Source organism: Merops nubicus, unplaced genomic scaffold (assembly GCF_000691845.1).
Source record: "Merops nubicus isolate BGI_N331 unplaced genomic scaffold, ASM69184v1 scaffold13649, whole genome shotgun sequence".
Lineage (NCBI taxonomy): Eukaryota > Metazoa > Chordata > Aves > Coraciiformes > Meropidae > Merops > Merops nubicus.
In genome coordinates, this window is record NW_008630254.1 from 12,426 (window position 1) to 34,995 (window position 22,570).

Genomic DNA, 22,570 nt, shown 5'->3' on the forward strand with positions numbered 1-22,570 from the left:
TCTAGATTGGATATTATGAAAAATTTCTTCATCAAAAGGGTTATCAAGCACTGGAACAAGTTGCTCAGGAAAGTGTTTGAGTTGCCATCACTGGAAGTGTTTAAAACATGTAGACATGGTGCTTAGTGAGATGGCCTAGTGTTTGGCTTGGCTGTGCTGGATTAACAGTTGGGCTTGATGGTGATAAAGGTCTTTTCCAACCTAAAATGATTTTATAATACTAAATTTATGTTTTTGATTTTCATTAGTGTGTAGCTCAATAGCATATTAACAGAGTTGTATCTAACTGGATGTGAACTATTTCTGGACAGACAATGCTTGTTTTATTATAGCTAAACTAAATTTAGAAGCTGACATATGTTTTACTGACTCCTAAAGATGTCAAATAGAGTAATTTGAGTATCGAGTGTATCTTTTTCCACATATTGAGGCAAAAGCATGTATCTTAAAGGAACTTTGCACTCAAATCATAACCAGAAATTATTCTTTGAACTCTTTCAATCTGTAGTAATTCATCAAAGTGAAATCAATCTGCAATAAATGGAATCTTTTTCAGGGGTCTCTTGGTGAGACTGGAAGGATGCAGCCATCCTGTTGTTATGAAAGGCTTGTGTGCAGAATGTGGCCAGGATTTAACTCAGTAAGTATTCTCGTCTCTTTTTTTCCAACTGCTTGCTTGTGATTAGGGATCCAAGCTTTTCCTTCTCCCATCTACTTCTTTGCTCCTCTGAGTCTTGGTGGTTGTGAATTATATCTATAGGAGTGACTGAAATTGTAGATACTAGTAGGGAGGGAGAATAGTATTCATGCTGCCTAACATAAATAGGTCTACTCAGAGTGCTCCTATAAGGGAGTTTAAGAGGGAGTTTCCTCTAAAAGTTAATTTCAGCATAAAGCACTCTTTCATATTTGCTTTTAAAAGAAATATATGTATTTATTGAGATTAGCTCATGAAATTGATTAAAGTTGAGTGGTCTGAATTCTTGATCACATTATTAATAGTTTAATCATTTAGTAAAGTGTATTTCTTTGCTGAAAAATTGCTGCTTGTAGGCAGGGTTCCTTGTGGATAACACACATGAAGTAGGCAAGATCTGTGTCACTGTTGTAAAATGTCTTTTCTAAAGTGTCTTATGTAAACAGAAAAAGTAAACTGTTTTGTCACCCAGAAATTCTCAAATTATGCCCTCTTTCTCCTTATACATCACCGTAATCACAGGTAAATTTAGAACTGTATTTCCTTTTAGTTATTACGGGGATTCATAATTAGGAATATGGGTGAATAAGTTGCAACTTGGGTATGTGAGTTACAGTTCAAGTTACAAATTTATGACTTGGTAAGTGTGTGCTCTTTTTGGGAGATAAATACAGGATAACCTAGAAAATGTAAAAAGCATGCGTGCAGATATAAATTCTCATCAGTGTATGCTGCTCAACGTTTTATGTACTCATAACCGAGGTTGAGAATTGTAAGGGGTGTCAACAGTGACTTAAATCCAAGAATTTTATCTGTGCAGATGTAAATAGCTGTGAGGTAATATCAGTGTCATTCATCTGACCTTGCTTCCTTTGTACAGTGTCTGAATGGGAGCTAGCTTGTCTCCAGTGCTTTCAATTTAAGGTTTCAGAACCGTTCTTGGTGTTTTTTTTTGTGAAATATTCTGCCATATAACTGAAGGAATTTAAGCCTTAGGACAAAAAGAAAGCAAATTGAGAACATGGCTATATTTCTCTTTTGCTCTGTCTCGTTGCTAATACAGCTAGTAAAGAGAATGTTTCATATGCATATCAAATTACTAATTCAACAGCTGTTTTCCAGAATGGACTGTATGGTAGCCTGGATTCTAGAAATGAAAGTTGTATGCTCATTTCATTTAGTAGGAAATATTTTGGTTTCATTTTAGTTCATACTCACTGTTAAGAATTATTTTGTGAACATTATGTGAACAGTGCAGATGGACTGAATATTGAAAATGTTATGCAATATATAGCCCAGTTAACAGTTGGGTATAACTTTTAGTGGAAAGCTGAATGTTCATATTCTGTAAACAAGTTCTATCTGGCAAAACAACAAACCAAACAGAAGGTTAGGATGATGGCAAATAGGGCTTTGCTGGCCCTGAATGAATACTTGATCTGAGGTTTGAATACAGTCACATCTAAATATTGGTATACTGCTATTTAATTATTCTTCATTTTACAAAAAATGGCTTGCACATCTGGAAGGACATGTTACATCTGCTGAGCCTACATCAGAAGGCAGTTCAAAAGCACTGATGCTTTTCTTGCTTGAAGAAAAGCGAGTACTTAAAGACTGTGCAATAAACATGTAAATTAAATACAAGTACACAAAGGTAGTACCTTATTCTGTGTGTATAGGGAATTTTTTGGATGCTTTTCTTGAAGCAGTACTCACCTGTAAGTCACTATGCAATGTATAAAGAGTAACTTAGCCTGTCCTTTGCAATAGCTTCAGATTTGAATAGTCTGGTAGCTTTATTTCATTCTACTGTTTTCTTATACCAATCAATACATAGATGTCTGTTTCATCCTAGCATCATTTTTCATAAAATAATTATATGGAAGCATAAGACTCTCTGCAAGGTTTTTATGGTGAGCTGCTTTGACGTCTTTATCCATTTTGTTTGGTAACTTGCATTAACAAGAATTTCAAAGTGTGTCAGAATAGCTCTTTTAATCATAGTTTTTTGGTTATGACTAGTTTGATACTACAGCTTTTAGTGTCAACTTTTCACTAAACTATTACTCTCTTGCGATGCTGCTTTTCCCTGCGTCGTTAGGATCCGAAGCAAGAATGGAAAGCAGAATGTGCCATTATCCACAGCAACTGTGTCTATGGTTCACAGTGTCCCAGAACTGAAAGTTAGTTCGGAGGTAAGTACTGCTGTGCTTTTTTTATTCATACCCTTCACAGTAGCCCACAGCTTAATTATGGGAGGTTTGGTTGGGTTTGTTTGTTTTTGTTTGGTTTTGGGTTTTGTTTGGTTTTGTTTTTGGTTTTTTTTTTAGAACTGTGCACTGAAAAGGTGACAGTTCCGTGGCAGCAGCCTGAAAACTTACTGCTTTAATGTTTTTGTCCCTAAGAATAGGCAGTTTGTGGAAAGGCAGTATGTGGAAAGGTTGTTTTCCACTAGCTGAATTGTGTTCAAAGCTTACAATGCTTTTGAAACCTAGCTTAACCCTTCACTTTGAAACTGATCCCACTAGATACAGTAAAACTAGTTTGTTTGCAGCATACATGTATGTTAAATTTATTCCATTATTTTTCAAATATCACATTTAACTGAGTTATTAAAATATGCTTCTTAATGCCTCAATTTCTTTAGAGGAAAAATCATGTTTGTTTTGAAGATAAACTTTGTCTATCTTCTTCACGAACTTGATCTTTTTTTACCTTTTTATGTTGCTACTCTTTTTTTCCCCCCTTCTAACTCTTCAAAGAACACCAGTGAGAAAAAATGTGAAGATACAAGCAGCTAGAAGTGTCCCCATCATAAAGAAGTGTTTCAAAGGGCAGTTTGCCCTTGACTCATGCTTCTTTATAGTGCTCCACTTAACTTTGCTTTGAAGTTTAGCCATCTTGTGGGTAACGCTGCAGCTTTCTATCAAAAGCTGTTGAAGTGAACACAGTTTAACATGGTACTTTGAAATTTTGTAAATGTGTGCAAGACAGGTAAACGTCAACTCTGAGTAATGCCTTCAATATCAGTGCTCACAAAGGACTATGTAACCTATGTCTGAAGGTTTATATTCTTTAATCTTAGTTCAAGAGTTGTTATTTCTGTTGTTAGCAGCTTCAGTTTTATACTGTCTGTTGTCAGCTGTATCGTACCTAATTGATATAAAATTGCTGAATGTAGCAGCCAGAGTTTTCAGACCTACTAATAAATTTGTCTTGTGTGTACCCCAAAGCTACTGCTATTTCCTCTCAAGACTCTTGACATTAGATTAATTTGGTAGTTACTTATTTATTAAATTTTGGAGTTATGTTGACTTTATCAATTTTAAGAGTGACTAGTGTCACCAAGATCTGAGAATAGACATTGGGAATATTGGAGGGGAGCGGTTTTGTAGAAAAATTGCTGCCAAGGCTGTCATCCCTACGATTATGTTGAAGCATCATTTCTTATGCAGTTAGTTTGTAGCAGAAATTCTTATCAAGTTTACAATACACAAAAGGCAATAAACCTATCTTTTTTTCTTCTGAGTTAAGCTTACTTGTGAATATTTTGTTACAGCAAGCTGAGCAGCTTGGAAGAGAAGATCAACAGCGACTACACAGAAATCGAAAACTGGTGCTTATGGTAGATTTGGACCAGACATTGATCCATACTACAGAACAGCACTGCCAACAAATGTCTAATAAGGTATGTATTTGGTGTTAACTTTCAAGCCAAAGTAACAACAGGAATATTTCTAACAATTTTTAAATTATGGTTCTTTACGAAAGCGTTCTGTGGTTAGGTAAAATTGTAGCTGAAGAATAACAGAATATTAAAAACAAGTCTTCTGAAATGTTCCTTCTTTTATCTACATTTAAATTGACAATTTTTTTTCTTCCATTTATGCTTTCCTGCACTTTTCCATTCCAGTCTCTTTAAGAGAGAAGTTTCAGGTAGCTATTTTTAATCTCTGCTTTCTTTCCTCTACAGTTCACAAGCTGAGTACTCAGTACTGAGACTTTTTTTCTGTCCAAGTTTGAGGCATATATAGTGAATTACTGTTTGAAGTCCCTTTTTGGGTAATCCTGTGTGTTACTATACCTGTCATGACATGAATGTGTCTGGTAATTTGGCTTTTTTTTTTTTCAACTTGAAGAAATTGAACAGCAACATATCATTAAATGCTTGTCATTCAACTAATAGGGACTATTGAGTTGTAACTTCCAGTTTGTAAACTTTAAAACAAGAAGCATGTTGGCATGTCCATAGTGTCTTATACAGGAGGATGCAAATTGAAACTCCAGTGTCATGCAACCTGCAATTGCTTAGTTCCTCTCTTTCTTCCGTGTCCAGTAGGTTCAGCATGAGAAACAAGCTGTAAATGTACTTCGCAACTCAGAGTAAAGGGAACGCTGAATATTCAGCTTAAAGATTAGAAAAAACAACTTGTGTGTTTAAAAGACTGTGTCCTCGTCTGTATAAATGCATGGTTTGAAGAAAACGTTTTTTTAAGATTTTGAGGTTTTTAACTGGGATCTGTATCTGCAGGTGTCCTGGTTTGCTATGTAATGGCAAGTTTCCATAGACATATTTTTCTTTCATCCAACTAAGTCTCTCTCTGAAATCAATATGTATTGAAGTATTACTCTGAGTGAAGTTCACTGAGAGTACTGATTGGAGTGAGATCCTGAACTTAGAAATTTCTCAAGTTGCTTTTCCCAGATTTGTTTGTTATAAGTGAACATTTGAATGAAAATTACCTTGATCTTTAACTTTTCAACAGTGCAGCTTCCTGCATTGGAAAAGCTTAGTGTTGGACTACCTGGAACAGATTAAATACATGATTTGGGTTTTATTTATCCACAGTCTTTGGGGCTGGAACTTGCTTTAGCCTAGTCAGACCAAATAAATATAGTGTAATTGATGGAAGAGGGCACTTCTTTAATGTTATTTTTGTTTGGTATTTTGATAATATGCAATGTGCTCTTTCTCCTAGGGAATATTTCATTTCCAGTTAGGTCGAGGTGAGCCGATGCTGCATACTCGTTTGCGTCCTCATTGTAAGGAGTTCCTGGAAAAAATTGCCAAGCTGTATGAATTACACGTTTTTACTTTTGGCAGTAGACTGTATGCACATACAATTGCAGGTGAGTAGTATGTTACATTTAACTATTTATGTCATCATCCTTCATACTTGTATAGCTGGTTTTCCTTCTGTGGTTCTTCTCAAATATTTATTCTGTTTTCTGCAAAACCACTTCCTAAATAGTCTTGCAGCAGAATTTTTGGCCTGTTTATAAGGAATTGCCTGTATGGCCTGTAACTCTAGAAATACTGTCCATCAGATGTGCTTTATGCGTTTACTTCCCTGATGTCATGCCACAATCTGACTCTCTAGCCAACTAGTGTGTTCTTATTGAATTAAGAAATTATGCTTATGGGCTCTAAATATGATCTGCAACATCTCTTGCCATAGAAATCTAAAGCAACAGTTCCATAAAAATCAGCAACATGAAACTATCTCCCTCTGTTGGGAACAGCTCCCCTGCTGTTTCCTTTCACCAAAGGTTTGGCTGCTGCAAATCAATTCATAGCAGTTCCATTTGTGTCATGGAGCTGAGATGTGCTTATTTGAGCAACAGCACAGATCTAGCAGTATTTTCACATATTCTTCTTAAGAATTTGGAATTGTTTTCTCCCAGTAACAGAAAACTTAAATTATATCGATAGTAGTTGGTGCTGTGGGTCACTGGCTGAAATGTGGGGTGTTTGTTTTTTCTTTTGTTTATTGAGGGGAAAAAAACAAACCTGTCTTGATCTGCAAGCATATAGGTCAAGTTCATATTAGGGCTGTGACTGTTTAAACTGTAAAATTGGCTTTCACCCTACCTTGAGACTTCCTTGACAGAATAGTATTTTCACCTCAGACTTTCTTTTATTAAGTTTCTGGGACTAAGACAATGTAATTAACAATGTTTTGGGTTATGACTCTGCATGTCAAACTGTCCTTGCTGGTGTTCCATGTCTCCTAGCTTTTCTTCAAGTTGTCTTTCACATCTCCTTTGTTGTCTCACGTTGCCATGGGTGCCTTGAGCAATGTGATCCCAATTTTTGGTGAGAAAGGGAAATTCCAAAATGGTTAGAGAGCTATCTGTCCTAGTTAGCTCTAGAACAGTTTAGAAAAGAATTGTGTAATTGGAGAATTCATTTATGCGTGTTGAATTAGCCACAGAAGATACCACAATGACAAATATAAGAAATCTCTGTAAACAGAAGGTGAATACCTATATGTGGTCTCCAACTAATTCTCCTCGGATGGGTGTGCCTCCCATGAATGTTATTTCAAGTGAGTGTTTCTACTGAGAATTTATTGGCTGGGTTGTTTGAAGAGTATTCCTAAAGCTTTGTCAGTCTCACTGTTGTATTAGATGTTCAATGCATTAGCAGTACAGAACACTTTTGTACTCTGCCACTAGTCTTAGAGTGAGGTTACTTCTTGTGTAGGAAAAAGGGCAATGGTTTTCTTATACACTAGGTCTAAATACCTGGTAGTAAGAAGGTGCATGGGCAGTCTTCCTCACTTGGATCTGTGTGCCAAAATCTGCATGTGCCCTAGGGTCAGGAGATGTAGAGCAAATAGGCTTCATCCAGGGAGAAGAATGAGTTACAGAGGTAGTTAACTCATGATGTACCAGTGCTTTCCCAGTGATTGATCAGTGATTTCTCAGTGTGTGGTTTGCTCCAGTGTTTGCTGTTTTTAAACTCGGAACTAAAATTTGGCCCCTCCTGCAGTCTGCGTGCTGGACTGAAGTGATACTTCTAATGTGACAGGCCTCTTTCCAGACATCCTACTTGAACTGACTTGTGGATTTTTGCCTGAAGCTGTCTAACCTCATCTAAAGCATTCAAACTACAAGTGGGTTATTTGTGCAGCAGTGATGATAGTTTCAGAGTAAATATGTTGATATGGAGAAACAGTTGATACAGCTTTTGGTCCATGTACTCACCTGTGTAACCAAGATGCAGCAAGAGAAATGTACAGGTAATACACACAGAGAGCGCTTGAGGGCGGTATTGGTTAAAGGATTTCTCACAGAGAGCTGTCAGTTGGCTATTTTACTGCTATTCCTGTGCTACAGAAAGTAGGGACTTGTAATAAAATGTCAGGAGTCTTTTGTAAAAAAAAGTTGTCTTCTTAGCTCTTTCCATATGCATCCTATATTTCTCTGTGAAATCTGAACTCTGAGCTACTCTTTCCATGTCCTGGAAGGCTTTTGCCTAGTTTTGCAGACAGATGATGTCTTGTCAGTCTTTCTCTCATCTCAGCTGATTCCTAGCAGCTGTTAGGTAGGATTAGCTGATATTTGTAAAATACCATTTGTGTCTGCTGAAGTAATTTACCCTTTTTAGTTTGGCACATTTACAAACTGGTATCTTGTAGTGTGTTTATGATGAGATGTAATCTAAGCAGGTGCTTTTATGGTGGTCTGTATTCTTTTTCCTTAACAAAAAAAAAAGCCATCAATACTTTGGAAGGTATCATCAATTTGAAACCTGCAGCTTCATTATTACAGATTAATATCCAAACAATGTACTGTCATTTAAAAAAATAAATCTTTTACTATGTACATTGCGGAAAAAAAAAATATTTTGAAGGTAGCAGAACTTTTTTTATACAGGTGTCCATGTTCTTTTTGTTTGTGAAAGCAGTATAATATTTTTTTAATGAAGAAATAATCTTAGTCTTTACTTAGTTTTACCTTGGCAAGTATAGCTACATTTGTTTATATTTTAATGTAAAGTTTTTGTTCATATTTATGTTCTGTTTGCAATTATAAAGCAGATAAAAGTTACTGTTTTAACTTATAGTATGTGATCTATCTGCTAGTCACATGGTGTGTAAAATACATCTGGTTTGTGCTTGCATGGAGTAGACTCACAAAAGACCAGTGCTGTTCAAGTAGCTTAACTCTAAAAGACCTGACTCTCTTAAAATGGGCTTTTATGTTTGCAAGTGCATCTCTGTTAAGCTGTATTCTCAGTAAATTTTCAGTGAAATATCAAGGGGGAAAATGTATTAAACTTGGTAAGCCTTTGCCAAAGCATAACTGAAAACCTCCAGAATACTACCTCATCTCCAATCCCTGTCAGCCAGGGTTTCTGTTTGGGCTTTCTTAGTTCAACCTCCCTTTTCTTGGAGTTGTAGCTAGTCAACAGTGTGAATGCCTCATTGTGGTTTTACCATTTAATCAGTGAACTCCTGTCCAATTTAGTGCTGAGAGGCCCTGTGTATTGAGGTAATTAGTAGAAGAGAAATTTGGTTGGGAAGAACAGCAACTTGTATGAGTTTATGTAGTTTGTCAGAATATCTGTGTGTATGGCAATAAATCTTTGTAGCTAATTCTCTCAATTCATTATGCCTAGGTACTGCAAGGGTCTCACTGCAGGGGATGATTCTACGAGTTTGCAGCAATTCTTAAGCATAGTCGGGTGAGTTAAGGTTGAACCTCTGTCCTTAACTCGGAATTTTCTTGCTTTTATGGGTTTTAAGTTATTCCAATTACACATTAATATTAAAAAACGTACAGGATCAACTTTTCTGAAGTGATGACTAGATTTTTTTTTTTAATTTACACCCTCTGTTTTTGAAGATGTGCTCTTGGGAGCTGGACTTCTAAGAGGAGTTGAACATGTGTTTTGTGCAAATCTTAAAGCTTCTTGAAAGAAAATTAAAGTTGGTCCTTAGAGATTGTAATAATTTTGAACTCTGGTTCTGGCTACAAGATGGCCACCATTTAAAATAAAGTAAAACTTAAAAAAAATTGTCCCCAGATAGGTATTGACTGCCTTGTGTTATTCATAAGAATAATAAGTTGATGCTAACATCAACGCAAATTCTGTGAAACAAAAAATTCAGATTAGAATATAAAATGCCAGTTTCTTTCTAAGTAATTATGTGGCTGCGATATGGTCATAAAGTTGAATTTCATTCTTGGAGGCTAGTTTCAGAAGCATGTGCATGTGTGTTTGTACATCCAAGTCACTGGTTTCCAAAATAATGGCATTTTATCTTGCTTTAAGATCAGCTAGCATAGCTTCTCCTGCTTTATTTTTGGTTTGTCTTTTTTTTTTTTTTTTTTTTGAGCACAGTCAGGAAAGTTAATGCGACTGGGCTTAACTATTTCTAGGAATCCCAGAATATAGTTATTCCATGTAAATGCTTAGAAGTAGTTGTTAGAGGTGCAACTTAAAACCTACAAATGCTAGAGCTCCGGCTGACACCGTCCCTTAACGTGCCCATTGTGCTTAAGTATTGCAGCACATTGCCGACTCTTGTGAGACTTCCCTGCAGTCCCTAGGCATAATGAGCTGAGGAGAGCATTTAGCTTTCAAGAACCACCTGTAGAGAGAGAAATGTAAGCTGCAAGAATCATGTGTAATCTATCACCAGCTGTATCTTTCAGCCTAACTTATTGGGCTCTCACAAATTTAGTTATTTTAATTGCTGTTTTGTTGTTACCTTCAAAGAAAATGAGATGGGATTTTTAAAATAAATCCCACTGCCTTAATTATAAATACTTGATCTACTGTGTTTACCCTTTCCCCTATATAATCTCTTACCTTAAAACTGTGTTGTTTTTTTTTTTTAAACTGCTGTGCACAGATAAAAATAGCTGAATTATATAGAACAGTAACAAGGAGCAAACATCTTGAACATTAACTTCTGAATCTTCTTCTTTCAAAAGGATTTTTGGACCCAGAAAAAAAGCTTTTTTCCCATCGGATATTGTCAAGGGATGAATGTATCGATCCGTTTTCTAAAACTGGGAATCTTAGGTATGTATGTAGGCCTTATGCATTAAATAGAATGACAAAGAGGTAGAATATGCTAAATATAATTACTTCCTCTTTAGCGAACACGTGTATAGTCCTTTATCTGCCCCTTAAATATCATCATCATCTCAATAAAACTGAGATGCTAAGTATTGCAGCATTTCATCTACTTAACGTGCTCTGTGGTACTAGAATTGTAAAAATGTGAAGCAGTTGCATCATGTCTTCACTTAGTACTTTTTATTTTTGTGATGACTTACCCATATATCCACTTTATGGCTTGTGACTTTGTATGATGGCTTGTGTATTGTGGGGGTGTTTTTTAATTAGACTAAAATTTTCAGTTTGAGCTTAATTCATATCTTAATATCTAGTATTCTGGCTTTCAAATGTGCTACACATCTGTGAGCTTTTCTTCCCTAGTTTTTCTTGAAATTAGGTAATGTAGAGCCTTGAATTCATATGCAGTCAAAATTCAGGTTCTAATCTTTCAGAGTATAAAGCCAAAATTTTTTCTAAAAAACATGTTTAGTGTTTCCTGAAGGTAGATTAAAAATTGTCCTACTCGCCATCTAACCGTGGCAAATGAGAAGCTTTTTTTCTTGCTGTTTTCGTATGCATAGGTATATCTTAGGTACTTTGCCTCCTTCCCCTAGGTGCTTATAAGTATTAACTTTTTGCTTCCTTTGAATTTGAATGAGTCTTCTCCTCAAAAATTGTTCTTGTCCTTTTCCTATTTGTATGTAGATAGTGAATTGACCATGTGATAATTGGCTTTGGAATGTTTGTCAACAAACTCTGAAAACTAGACCTAAATGTTTGAATGCTTTGTTCCTGCAGAGGTTTATTGGTTCATGCTTCTAGCCTTTGGGATAGAGATTTTAAAATAGCTGTTTCCTTTTATTATCAACTTTAATTAGTTGAAATATTGTATTTTAAATCATGTAATTTTAATATTGCTGATGTTTAAGTTCATATGTTCTGTAGATGTGCTTGTAATAAACCAGATCAACAGCAACTACTTTCATTGATAGCATAAATTTCTAAAACTGTATTCATTTTATCAACTGCTTTGTCTCTTAGAGATCTCTTCCCGTGTGGGGATTCCATGGTTTGCATCATTGATGACAGAGAAGATGTCTGGAAGTTTGCACCCAATTTGATAACTGTGAAGAAATATGTATACTTCCAGGGGATAGGAGATATTAATGCACCTCCAGGATCAAGAGAAATTCAAATGAAGAAGAAAGGTAACTATATTGTTTTAAAACTGCATGTACAACTTCCTTCGCTTTTTAAGTGATTGATGTAAATCATTGTGTTGCTCTTACTGGCACCGCTGTTGTCTTCAGATGAGCAATCCTAGACTATTGTAGTTGACAGAGTGTTCCTGCAGCACAAATACAAGTAGCTTAGTAAAACTGGATGGTTCTTGTTGACAGCTTTCCTTCTGGTGGGCAACCACAGCAAAAGTGGCTGGAGAGCTGATTTGGCAGTACACAAAATCGTTGAAGGACATCTAGAGTAGGACAGTTTCTCTCCTCCCCTGTCGGTGTAAAGCAACACAATTTTTTCCTTCTCTGTAGGTTTCCTTTTTGATCCCCTTCCCTGCTTTGCTTTAGAGCAATAGTTAAACTCTGGTCTCAACATACTGCTGAAAATGAATGTTTTGACCTCTGCTTACCTCCCTGCCTAAATCACACTAATAAAATCAGTGTGGGATTTTTAGCATCTACTGAATGTGGTTTTCTGGCATTCAACTATGAGAACCCTATATTCAGCAGTATAATACTATAAAACTATGGCAATAGTAATTTGGGGGGAAAAATTGATTTGAAAGACAACATCTAAGAATTATTTGCAGAGCTCTTTCCAGTTTAGCCAAGATTTTCTTAAATAAATATGTGACATCACTTTTTCCCTTGTTGAAGTAGAGATGTCCAATATGGGAACAATGTATGCAAACCGAATCAGGCCACTGTGATGCAGGACCTCTGCATTTGGCTGGGGACATGCACACAAAGGAGACAAAGTAGGGTGACTTTGTGTGCATTTCACCCTGCTGTTCCTGATGAATGTCTGTGTGCAAATTTCTGATTGTCTACAGTCTCTTTAATTCTCTTTCCCCTGCAGATGTCTGAAAAGACATCCTAAAACTTTTTTCTGCCTTTGAGTGTGTAAACCTTTTACTTGCATTCCAACAATCTCAAATGAATACTGAACAATATCTTTGTATTGCTAAAACATGTATATCTTTCAACTATTAAAACAGGGTTATTTTGGTAATGCAAAATAGGAAATATATGAAAGCCATGGAAGTATATAAAGGAAGTTCTTGTAGTTGTAAGTCTGGATTAGGACTTTCTGAAGTAAATTCTGCCCTTCTTTTCTTCTCTGTGGTAGTTTCATTGTCCTGAGTTATAATGGTAGAAGTCATGCTACAAGATAAATCCTTTATAATGTTTGCATAGTTAACTACTTATGACCTGTTATTTAAAAAAATCTTCTTACACAGCTTCTTTACAGTAGTAAATTTTGTTAGGTTTGCCAGTTCTTTCTAGTAATCATTGACATCTACAGTATCTTAACACCTTTGAAAAGCCTAGTTGTCACTTCTAAACATAGTTAAGTCTAACTGCATATGTAAACTGCATGTATAAAAAAAACCCTGTTTGAAGAAAAGGAAAATGAAATTTTTATTAAGCTTTAAGAAAAAGAAAACACTGAGAAAATACGTAAGTTTTGTTTTTCTTTCCTGTGTCTTAGTTAACCACTCTACAAAATCAGAGGCACTGGATTCAGCAGTGCCATCAGCAAAAGATGCTGAAGAAATAAAGAATGTTATATGTGTAGAAGAACAAAGCAATGGTCTCAAGAAAGCTACAAAGGACCCTTACACTGCAAATGGAAGTACTTCTGTAAGCAGTGAAACTTCTGACAAGGATATGAACTCTTGTGATAAAGTTAATGCCCAGGACTCCTTAAATGATAGCACTGATTACAAAATGGACAGTGAGGTCACTAGTGATTTGACAAATACAATAGAATCTCAGACTTTGTTAGAACAAGTTGATAGAACAGTGACAGTGAAGCAGCAAACCCAAGACAAGGCAACAAATGACTTGTACTTTGAACTGTCTAGTGACAGTGAAAGCGATGATGGATTGGGTACCAGAAAGTCATCCACTTCTGTATCAGATAGTGAGAATGAGGAAAAAAGAAACTGGAAGAAATCCAAACAACCTCTGCAGGATGAAAATTTGCAGAAAGGGAGTTGTGCTGATGTAAGCGAGAAAAAGGATGGTCTGGTGAACCATTCTGGGGATGCACAGTCTCTACCTAGCGAAAGTATTCATGACAAAACTGATCTTGAAGCACAAGAAGAAAGTGAACAGGAAAGTCTTTGTGATTTAGGAAATGGGTGTGCAGACAAGAAGGAAGCTGAAACAGAGTCTCAGAATAGTGAACAATCTGGAATTACAATGGGTGAGTCCTTAGACCAGAGTATGGAGGAGGAAGATGAGGAGGATGATACAGATGATGATGACCATTTGATGTACCTTGAAGAGATCCTTGTGCGGGTTCACACTGATTATTACACAAAGTATGATAAATACCTGAAAAAAGAGATTGAGGAAATTCCAGACATCAGGAAAATTGTACCAGAACTGAAAAGTAAGGTGTTGGCAGATGTAACCATAATATTTAGTGGACTCTACCCAACAAACTTCCCCATTGAGAAAACACGGGAACACTATCATGCCACAGCGCTGGGAGCTAAAATTGTGAAGAATCTCACACTGAGTGCTGATGATCCTGACAAAGCAACACATCTTATTGCAGCAAGGACGGGTAGGTATATGGGACTCTAGTTTTCTTTCCTGTCAGAGATCATTCATTCCTCGAGTTGTTTTCTGAGTAAATTACAGACTTACTGAGACATAACTGAGACGAGAATTGAAATTAAAGCAAGATTCCTCCTAAAATAATTGGGAAGACTTTTTTAAAGGCTCTTTTGCTGCTTTGTGATCATGTGTGGCTTTTAATTGTTAAAAGGAAGACCTGCTAAATAACCTCTGATGCAATGTGTAATGTCTCAGTTCTTGGTTAAGAGTTGATGATGCTGAGTCTTTGAGTATTAACGATGTTGAATAGCAACTTAACGTTTGTGTCAGAGAAGTTTATTAGTGGTCTTGTTATAAAGCTAGAGCAATCTTTTATTTCCTGGTTTCTCAAGTTTTAATACACTAGATTTTTTTGAGTAAAGGGGTTTTGTGTGGAATTGAAATTATCTTAAGAGGGTGGATCTGATGATAACTTGCCAGTGCTCTGTGCATAGCCTGTACATCTTTGTCAGGGGTCATGCAAGAGCCCTTAGCCTAACTTTTGATAAGCCTTTCACAAAGCTACCTGGTTTTGCACGGCTGTGATGGAATGGAATGTACCACTGGGTAGTCACCATAAAGGAGCTACCAGGCCATCACTAGCTTCTTGTACAAATTTTTTTGTGTGTGACTCTTGATTCCCTCATAGTTTGCCTTTTGAAGTTACATGGAATCTACATATCTGATAATCAAAATCTTGAAAGCCAAAAGTGAACCAGCATGTTTTCATCTAAAACTTCTAGGTAATTTTAGAACATCTTTAGATGTCATAAGCAAAGAAATACACATCCGCCACTTTTTGGATTATTTTTTCTTGACTGCTGTTCATGTGAGTTTTCAGTACATCAGAAGAAACTTTGTTTCATCGGGTTGTATTATAAAGGAATGGAGTGTATTTCCACTTCTTGTAATATAGATGTGTATATTTTTCTTAGTGTGTGTGACTCAAGAAATAGAACAAGATACTTGTTATACAGATGACCACGAACAATTTCTTCCTGTTGAGCTGTTGGTGATGAAAAAACCAGCAATGTTTAGTGACTAAATGTTGCAGTTCCTCCATTTCTACCTCTTGAAATACAAGTAGTGTTAAAAATCTATGTATTAAAACCAGCCAATGTATCATTATATTGTGATGTACTAGTCAGCTATTTTTTATTTATTAAACTAAATAACCACAAGACTGTACATTTGCTGTGCTAGTGTAAACTGACCTCACTTTTCGTTGTCACTAGAACTGTACGTTGAGATAAAAAGCGCAGATAGCTTTTACTAGAAGGTGGTAAAGGAAACTCTAGCAAGAAGGGGCTTCAGTATTGATGCAGTCCAGTAGCATGAGAATAAAAACTGTACCAATGGACCTGCAGTGAAGTAGCAAGTTTATATTAATTGTCCTAAAGTAGATATGCATTTCAGCAGTAAAAACCTAAAAACCAGAAGAAGCTGGAACGAGTTTCATTGAAATTATGATTTGTGAAGGTGTAAAATTTGAAATAGTTAATGGGAGGTGTTAAAATCAGTGGATGCATCAGTTTGGGACTCTATAGTTTTACTACAGTTGCTGAACAGCCCTCTTGAAAGTGCAGGAATAGCAATATTCTTATCAGCAAAGACTTACACAAGTTTGTCATACTTAGATATAATAGTTGTCAACGTAGCTTTCATGTTTTTCTACTTTCAAATCTTAAAATGCTTATTTTCAAAGCTGCTTTATCTTGCACTAGATTGCAACTAGTTAGAGGCAATGTTAGATGCAACTATTGTGTGATGTGGTAAAATTGACTTGATGAATGTAAATGAGACCCTCCCCAGAACACATTTCTCTAGAGGGAAGGAAGTTGCATAGTTGCATAACGCTGTAAAGTACACAGCCTACGATAATGAGAAGCAGTTGAGGCTTTTTTTGCTTGTTTTTTGGAATGTACAGATTGAGGGGGGTTTTATGGTTATATAGATTCATATACACATCTTTGTATTCTAATTTTATAAGCAAATGTTTCAATACCTGCATTAGTGAAGCATCCACTGATGTTGATATTAATGTGAAAAACTGGTTTAACTTTAGATTTTTATTACAATACATTAATGTGCTTTTATGGTGTTTGAGTTTAGTAACACATTTTAAGTTAATGTTCTTTTGAAAAATAAATAAATTTCAGGGTGGCTTATATTTTTCATACTTTCTCAAGACCTAGTCTCTTCTTCAAAATAATCATGTAATGTTGGTGTTGCACTCGACATGTAAAACTTATTCAAATATTGCCTGTTTATTAAAACAAGAAATCACAAGGAAAATACTATTCCTGAACTGCTGGGGTGAAAAGTGTTTATTGTCAGTTTGTAGAAGATGACTCTTGCTTTTACTAAGAAAACAATTGCACTAATTCTAAAAGATGGAACTTGGCAGTCAGACCTGCTCATTGGGCATAAAAACTGTCATCTTTCATCATCACTTAACTATTTCAGTAATACTGGCAGTGAAACAAGGGGATTTAGAAAAAAAAAAAAATCTGTTCTCCAATAACCATTTTTTGAGATTCTCATGGATTGCTTGTGGTTCTTGTTTTGTGATGAGGTTTTTGGTTTTTATTTAAAGTAAGGACTGTTTCCTTAGTACTTATTAGATGGGAGTAATGCTGCATCGTCCTAATTTCATGAGGGAAACTGAAGTTTATAGCCTTAAAATCTCTGATTAAATTGTGTCCTGTCAGCTGGATTTGTGAAAACTCAGCTGTCAAGGTGATTTTCATACTGATTCTCATGTGGTTAGAAAGCAGATTCTACAAGTCTCTGTTCCTGCTAGTAAGCCATACAAATATTCAATATCTGGCTCCTGGGGCAAACATCTGAAGCACTGCTTGATGTTTAATTGTTGGGGAAAATGGGAAACAAAAAGCATGTCTCTTTTTGCATTTTAGTCAAAAGTCAATAACCTGAGGTCAGACAATGTTGTTCTGCTGCTTTTTTTTTTTTAATGGTTGTGAAAAGATGATTTGAATATGTACCTGTCAGTTCAGTGTTTCTGGATGATCCCACTAACAATGGCAGACGCAGGACTCGGACAAGCAAGTTAACTCAAACATTTACTTTGGATTAGCTAAGCTGTAGTAAAGGGCATCGTTTATTTGTGGCAGCAGTGGGGGTACCTACTGTGAGCTTTTGAGTTTTGAAGGCAGAGGAAGAATTTATCAAAGGACATAAAAAGGAAAGTTGTAAGTATGAAAGAGTATCCTGTAGGTCTTGGAGTGATGAGTTTTCTACCTCCATGTCATAGGTTGGTGTATGGAATGAACAGCTAGGCAATAACATTTTAGACTGTGTTTACAGCATCCTTGCCAGCCTATTGCAGTAAATAATTTAAATGTGTCTTATTCTGTGTATGTATTTGTCCTTTTCTCTGCAGATAGGCAGCTTGTTTCTCTGCAGACACAGATGCTCTGGATTCTGAAAATAAGCAAATCTTTGTTCTTGGTTAAAACTAGGACTTTTTTTCATTATTTAAGGAAGAAAATACTATCTACCTGAGTTACCGTAAAACCCAAGGATCTCTGTGTAATCTAATTAGCTCTCACAAATGTGAGTGAATAAGAAGAGGCTGCTCTATAGTGCTTTTCACTTACCTATGGGCTGCATAAATCTTACTGCAGTTTTTGAAACATACTAAACTGCACTGGATGATGAGTTGTTATAGCTGCATAAAGACTTGGTTGAGCAGTTGCCACGTTATTTCATAAACCTTGTTATGTTCCTTCCTGAACAGATAAAAGATACTGTAGATGATTTTTTTTCTTTAATTGAGTATTTGCTGGTGGAGCAGATAAAGCTGGTCAGGTCACTTAATTATTTGTATGGGGTAGGAGCAGAAATATGTCAATGTAGGCGCTAGATTTTTCTTTTTTAAAAATATATTTCATTCTATTTTTCTTTTTCAAAATATATTTTATTCTTTGTATCTTCCTACTCCTTGTAAGGAAATTAGTCCATACAGCTTTCTTTGGATGACTTAGCCTATATCAAGATCTGCTCTAATATCATTAAATATCAAGTTGCTTAAAATATCAATGGTACTATGAATTTTGACTCCTTTTATTCATATTCCTCTACCTACTTAAAAAGTGCCTACTCCTGAGTCTGTCTACCACGAGAGAAGAGAAAGGTGCTAGCTGATAGTCTTGTCAGGCTGTCCTATGACTTGGTGTGAGATCTTTACCAGACATAGCTATGATGTATCCATTTTTTTTCCTGAAGAAAATTTTCAAGGGCAGCATCTTCTTAAAAAAAAAAAAAATAAAAAAATCTATCTATCTATCTCCAGGTAGGCACTGCTTTAAACTCAGCCACTTACCAGGGAAGCCTGTTGCTTTTGCTAGTAAAACACAGTGCAGTGTTAAAGCTGTGCTTTACCCTCCAAACAGCACATCACCATTTTGTCACTATTCTTGTTGTACAATCCCAGTGTTTTGTCCTACGTGCCTTAGGTTAATGTTGTTGAAGAGCTTCAGGATTGGATTATAAATGAAAATTTAGGTATAGGAACGGTCTGAAGAGAAATATGGATTTAGTGATCAGATTTTCCGAACAATGTCTGGGAACCCAGTTATGAACTGCTGTAAGGATATGTTGGCTTTTGTGTTTTAGAATCTGGAGGGTTTTGATAGTGACTCTGGTCACTCCCTGTGCTGTACTTCAGCTCATCCTTGGTGAGACTGAACTGGAGGGTGCAGTCAGCTGGGTGCTTATGTGTGTTCAGCCCGTGGGACCTGGCAGAGCGAATCCAAAGCAAAACTCCATGAGGTATACGTAGGGTGGGCATTGTTCCTGCAGCACCCTTCTGCCTTGCAGGTCTCTGTGTTGGGCTGCACTACTTCATAATACAAACAGAGCCAAATGTGCTGTATAACATTTCTTGTTAGTCTTTGTCAACAAGCTTAGGTCTTGCTGTCTGTGTTGGGAAACTACACGTCCTGGATAACAGCTGTAGAAGTTTGTTACATTGTTGATTTCTTTTTGGTCACTTTTTTAGTGATGATTTGTCAAAATTAATACAAGACTTTTTGGTGTTTTCAACCTGTGTTTGCAAGTTAGAAAGTAGAATTCATTAATCCCTTCCCTGGGTTTAAAAATAAGCTTTGCCCAATACTATGCATTGCTGGCTGTATGCATGAGAGGGCAGATGGTATGAATTCGAACCCTAGCTGCCTACATGGATAGGTTGGTGTGCATTTTTAACTTTTTGGAACAATTTTAGACTAGAATTTGAAGCAAAAAAAGGTGATTAGAAGGAGAATAATGGAGGGGAAAAAAATTTGTAAAAAAAAAAAAAAAAATAAAAGTTCCTCTCTGAGTGAGTTTCAATCCAATTGGATGATTCAGATGTTCATAACTGCATAAGAAATACTATTGCTTGGATGGATTAAAATCCTTTCTGCTACTGCTTAATAAGCAAACTTCCAAAAGTGAGGTTACACTGGAGAAAGGGAGAGGAGAAGACAAAGATATTAAGTATTGCAGTCCTATTTCTACTACCAAATTTAATTTAGTGTTCCACCAGATCTTGCTTTAAGAACATCATATGTGTGAAATTTCGATTTGTGAAGATGTCAGCTAGAAATAAAGGCAGCCCTGAGATGACAGTTGTATTACCTCATGCGATTTTCAATGTGCTGAAACATGCAGGAGGATTTGGTGATAAGCTGGTATTCATCTCGCCAACTTGAATTTCATGTTAATGGAGTACACTTCTCAGAGCTATTGTTTCAGAAGTGTCGGTTCCATAGAGAACAGTGTCATTTTGGCTTTCATACTTAAGGCTTCTGTTGCAGTCCTGTTGGCTAGAAGAATTTGCTTAGCTCCTCAGCGTGCATCTGGTGTGAAACGATCAGATGCGCAGCAATGCAGCGTGTGTGTGTGTGTGTGCAAGATGAAGCACCTGACAAATCATCAATGCAGAAACATCAGTTTTAAAAATAGTTGGAGGAGGCTTTCTTCTTACATAACTTCACGGATTTGACATGAGGTGAAAGTGCAGTTCTAGGGTTTTGTTCATCTTCCTCTGATTAAGTACAAAAGGAGTAGCAGTATCTTCAGTTGGCAAACAGATGTTCTACACTATCAGATAAGCTTTTCTTTAGGGTTTTATAAGCACAGTCTATCCAATAGCACCACCAGCTATGACTAACTGCTCTGTATGATTTGTGGTGAAATCACATGCTATTGTATGCTGTATTCAATTATCCTCCAGAGTTAGGTGCAGGACAGTATTGCTATTCATGTCTGATATTTGATTCAAGTTCTACTATAGGGCACTGGTAGCTAAACTTCCACTGAATTTCTTGCTCTTGTTGCTTTTTTCCCCTGTGACTTCTATGCTTATGAACCCAATTTCAGCATCCTCTTTCTAACAGCTGTCGTCTTACCTCTTTACTCGTATGCTGTTGCTGTTACTTTCTTCTTTATTCTCAGAAGAAAGCATTTTCCAAGGTAAATATTCCACTCTTATAATCCTTTTTCCCCTTATATCTCTTAATCTCACTCTCCTTTAGAACCTCTTCCATCCTCTGAAACATACCCTGTGTATAAAAAGTACAGTTTTATATACTTATAAGTTTCTAACTGCAGATATTTCAAAAATTCCTACTGATGTTATAGAAATAATACCTCCTGTTAGAAGCTCCCTCTGGCACTATAAACTGGCTCATTTCCAGCAGCTATTGCAGGAAAGTGCTCTGGGTTGCTGATTACTTTTATAACTGGTGATTAACTGGGACACGGATTTCTTCTATCAGAGTATGAGTGATCAGGGTGTACTGACCTCCCTTCTTTGAGTTTTTCTTTTTTGCTAGTTCTTGAACTGCAAAGGTGTGTGGCATTAATATGGCTGAAGTTCTGAAATACTTTTCATTGAGTATTGGACAGTGGGTTTATTTTGATTTCAAGGCAAAATTTAAAATGGCATTTCTAAATCATTTGTGGCTTGGAAAGGGCTTTATCTTTAAATACTCATTTTTGTGTCTATCTTGGATTCTTAAATTAACGCTTTTTAAATTGCTGTCCTGGTTTGAGCTAAACCAGAACCAATTCTCCATTCAGTGATTTACTTTTTAGCTCGGTCTCTAAGTAACTGCACTTTCTGAAGTGAATAGCATATTTTTGCAGACAGCATCTGCTTCTAGAAGTGATAACACTTGATGGTTATAGTTAATACTAAGGATTGATATGCAGAAAGGCTCTTGCTTATACTTCTGTAGAAACCAAGGTCACTGCTAAATCTTGTGTACCACATTGGAGTGCTGTAAGCAAAAGGGTCATAAGTAAAAAGGTTGCACTCGTGGGGAGGAGTGGACAGGACAGGTGACTCAAACTGCCCAACAAAGTATTGCACTCCACAGATGTCATACTCAGTATAAAGGGTTAAGCTCTCTTCTTCAATGTCGGGTGTCTGAGGAGGACTCGCATCTATTTTTCTGCCTTCTACCGCATCCATGAGCTCCTGAATCCAATTCCTGCCTGCCACTGAGTCCACCCTGACCTCTGGGGGAGTTTGATTTTGGTTTTGCACGCATTTGTATATATTTCATTACTTTGTATTGTTACTGTTTCATAAAAGCTGGGGTTGTCTTCCCCTTCTGTGAGGGAACAGGGGTCAATAGAGAACATCTGTCATATGTTTAGTGGCCAGCCCAGGCTAAACTAGTGACAATTGCAGAGATACTAGTGTTGAAGATAAGCTTTATATTTACTGTACAAATCCTGAACTGTGGAGTTACTTGCATTTGCTGCTGAAAGTGTATTCATGCACAGGACATTTTTTTTTTTTTCTTAATCTAAATTAAAAAAAAAAATTGTATGTAAAGACAGAGGGAAAAGTAGCACTACTGCTGTATTCTGTGGGGTTTGGGGGAAGAAAAATAGTGAAACAGCAGCTATCAGCACTTTGTGAAGGACAATAGTTTTTGTTTATATGGTCTTTTGAATTTACAGAAGTCTAGAAACTGAACTGTCTAATTGGGCAAATCCTCAAGTACATTTCAGTGGATCTGGCTGCCACAGAAGATTCTAGTTCAGGTTGTACACAGGCCTTTAGGTATTTCCTATTAACTGCTTCCCCTCATCTTCAAGTGATATGGCTAAGTATGGGTACTTCAAGTTTTTCATCTTCATTGAAATAAG

At 36.4% G+C, this 22,570-nt stretch overlaps 1 protein-coding gene across 1 annotated transcript in view; it reads left to right on the plus strand.

Moving 5' to 3' along the window:
• Window positions 1-561: 561 nt before the first annotated feature.
• Window positions 562-22,570, plus strand: part of CTDP1 (CTD (carboxy-terminal domain, RNA polymerase II, polypeptide A) phosphatase, subunit 1) — a 91,604-nt gene continuing 69,595 nt past the window's right edge. Inside the window, exons 1-7 of the mRNA XM_008947228.1 lie at window positions 562-640; window positions 2,802-2,895; window positions 4,260-4,388; window positions 5,680-5,830; window positions 10,430-10,520; window positions 11,601-11,767; window positions 13,284-14,369. Coding sequence (XP_008945476.1) covers window positions 600-640; window positions 2,802-2,895; window positions 4,260-4,388; window positions 5,680-5,830; window positions 10,430-10,520; window positions 11,601-11,767; window positions 13,284-14,369 — 1,759 coding nt within the window. The 5' untranslated portion in view covers window positions 562-599. The remainder of the gene's footprint in view (window positions 641-2,801; window positions 2,896-4,259; window positions 4,389-5,679; window positions 5,831-10,429; window positions 10,521-11,600; window positions 11,768-13,283; window positions 14,370-22,570) is intronic.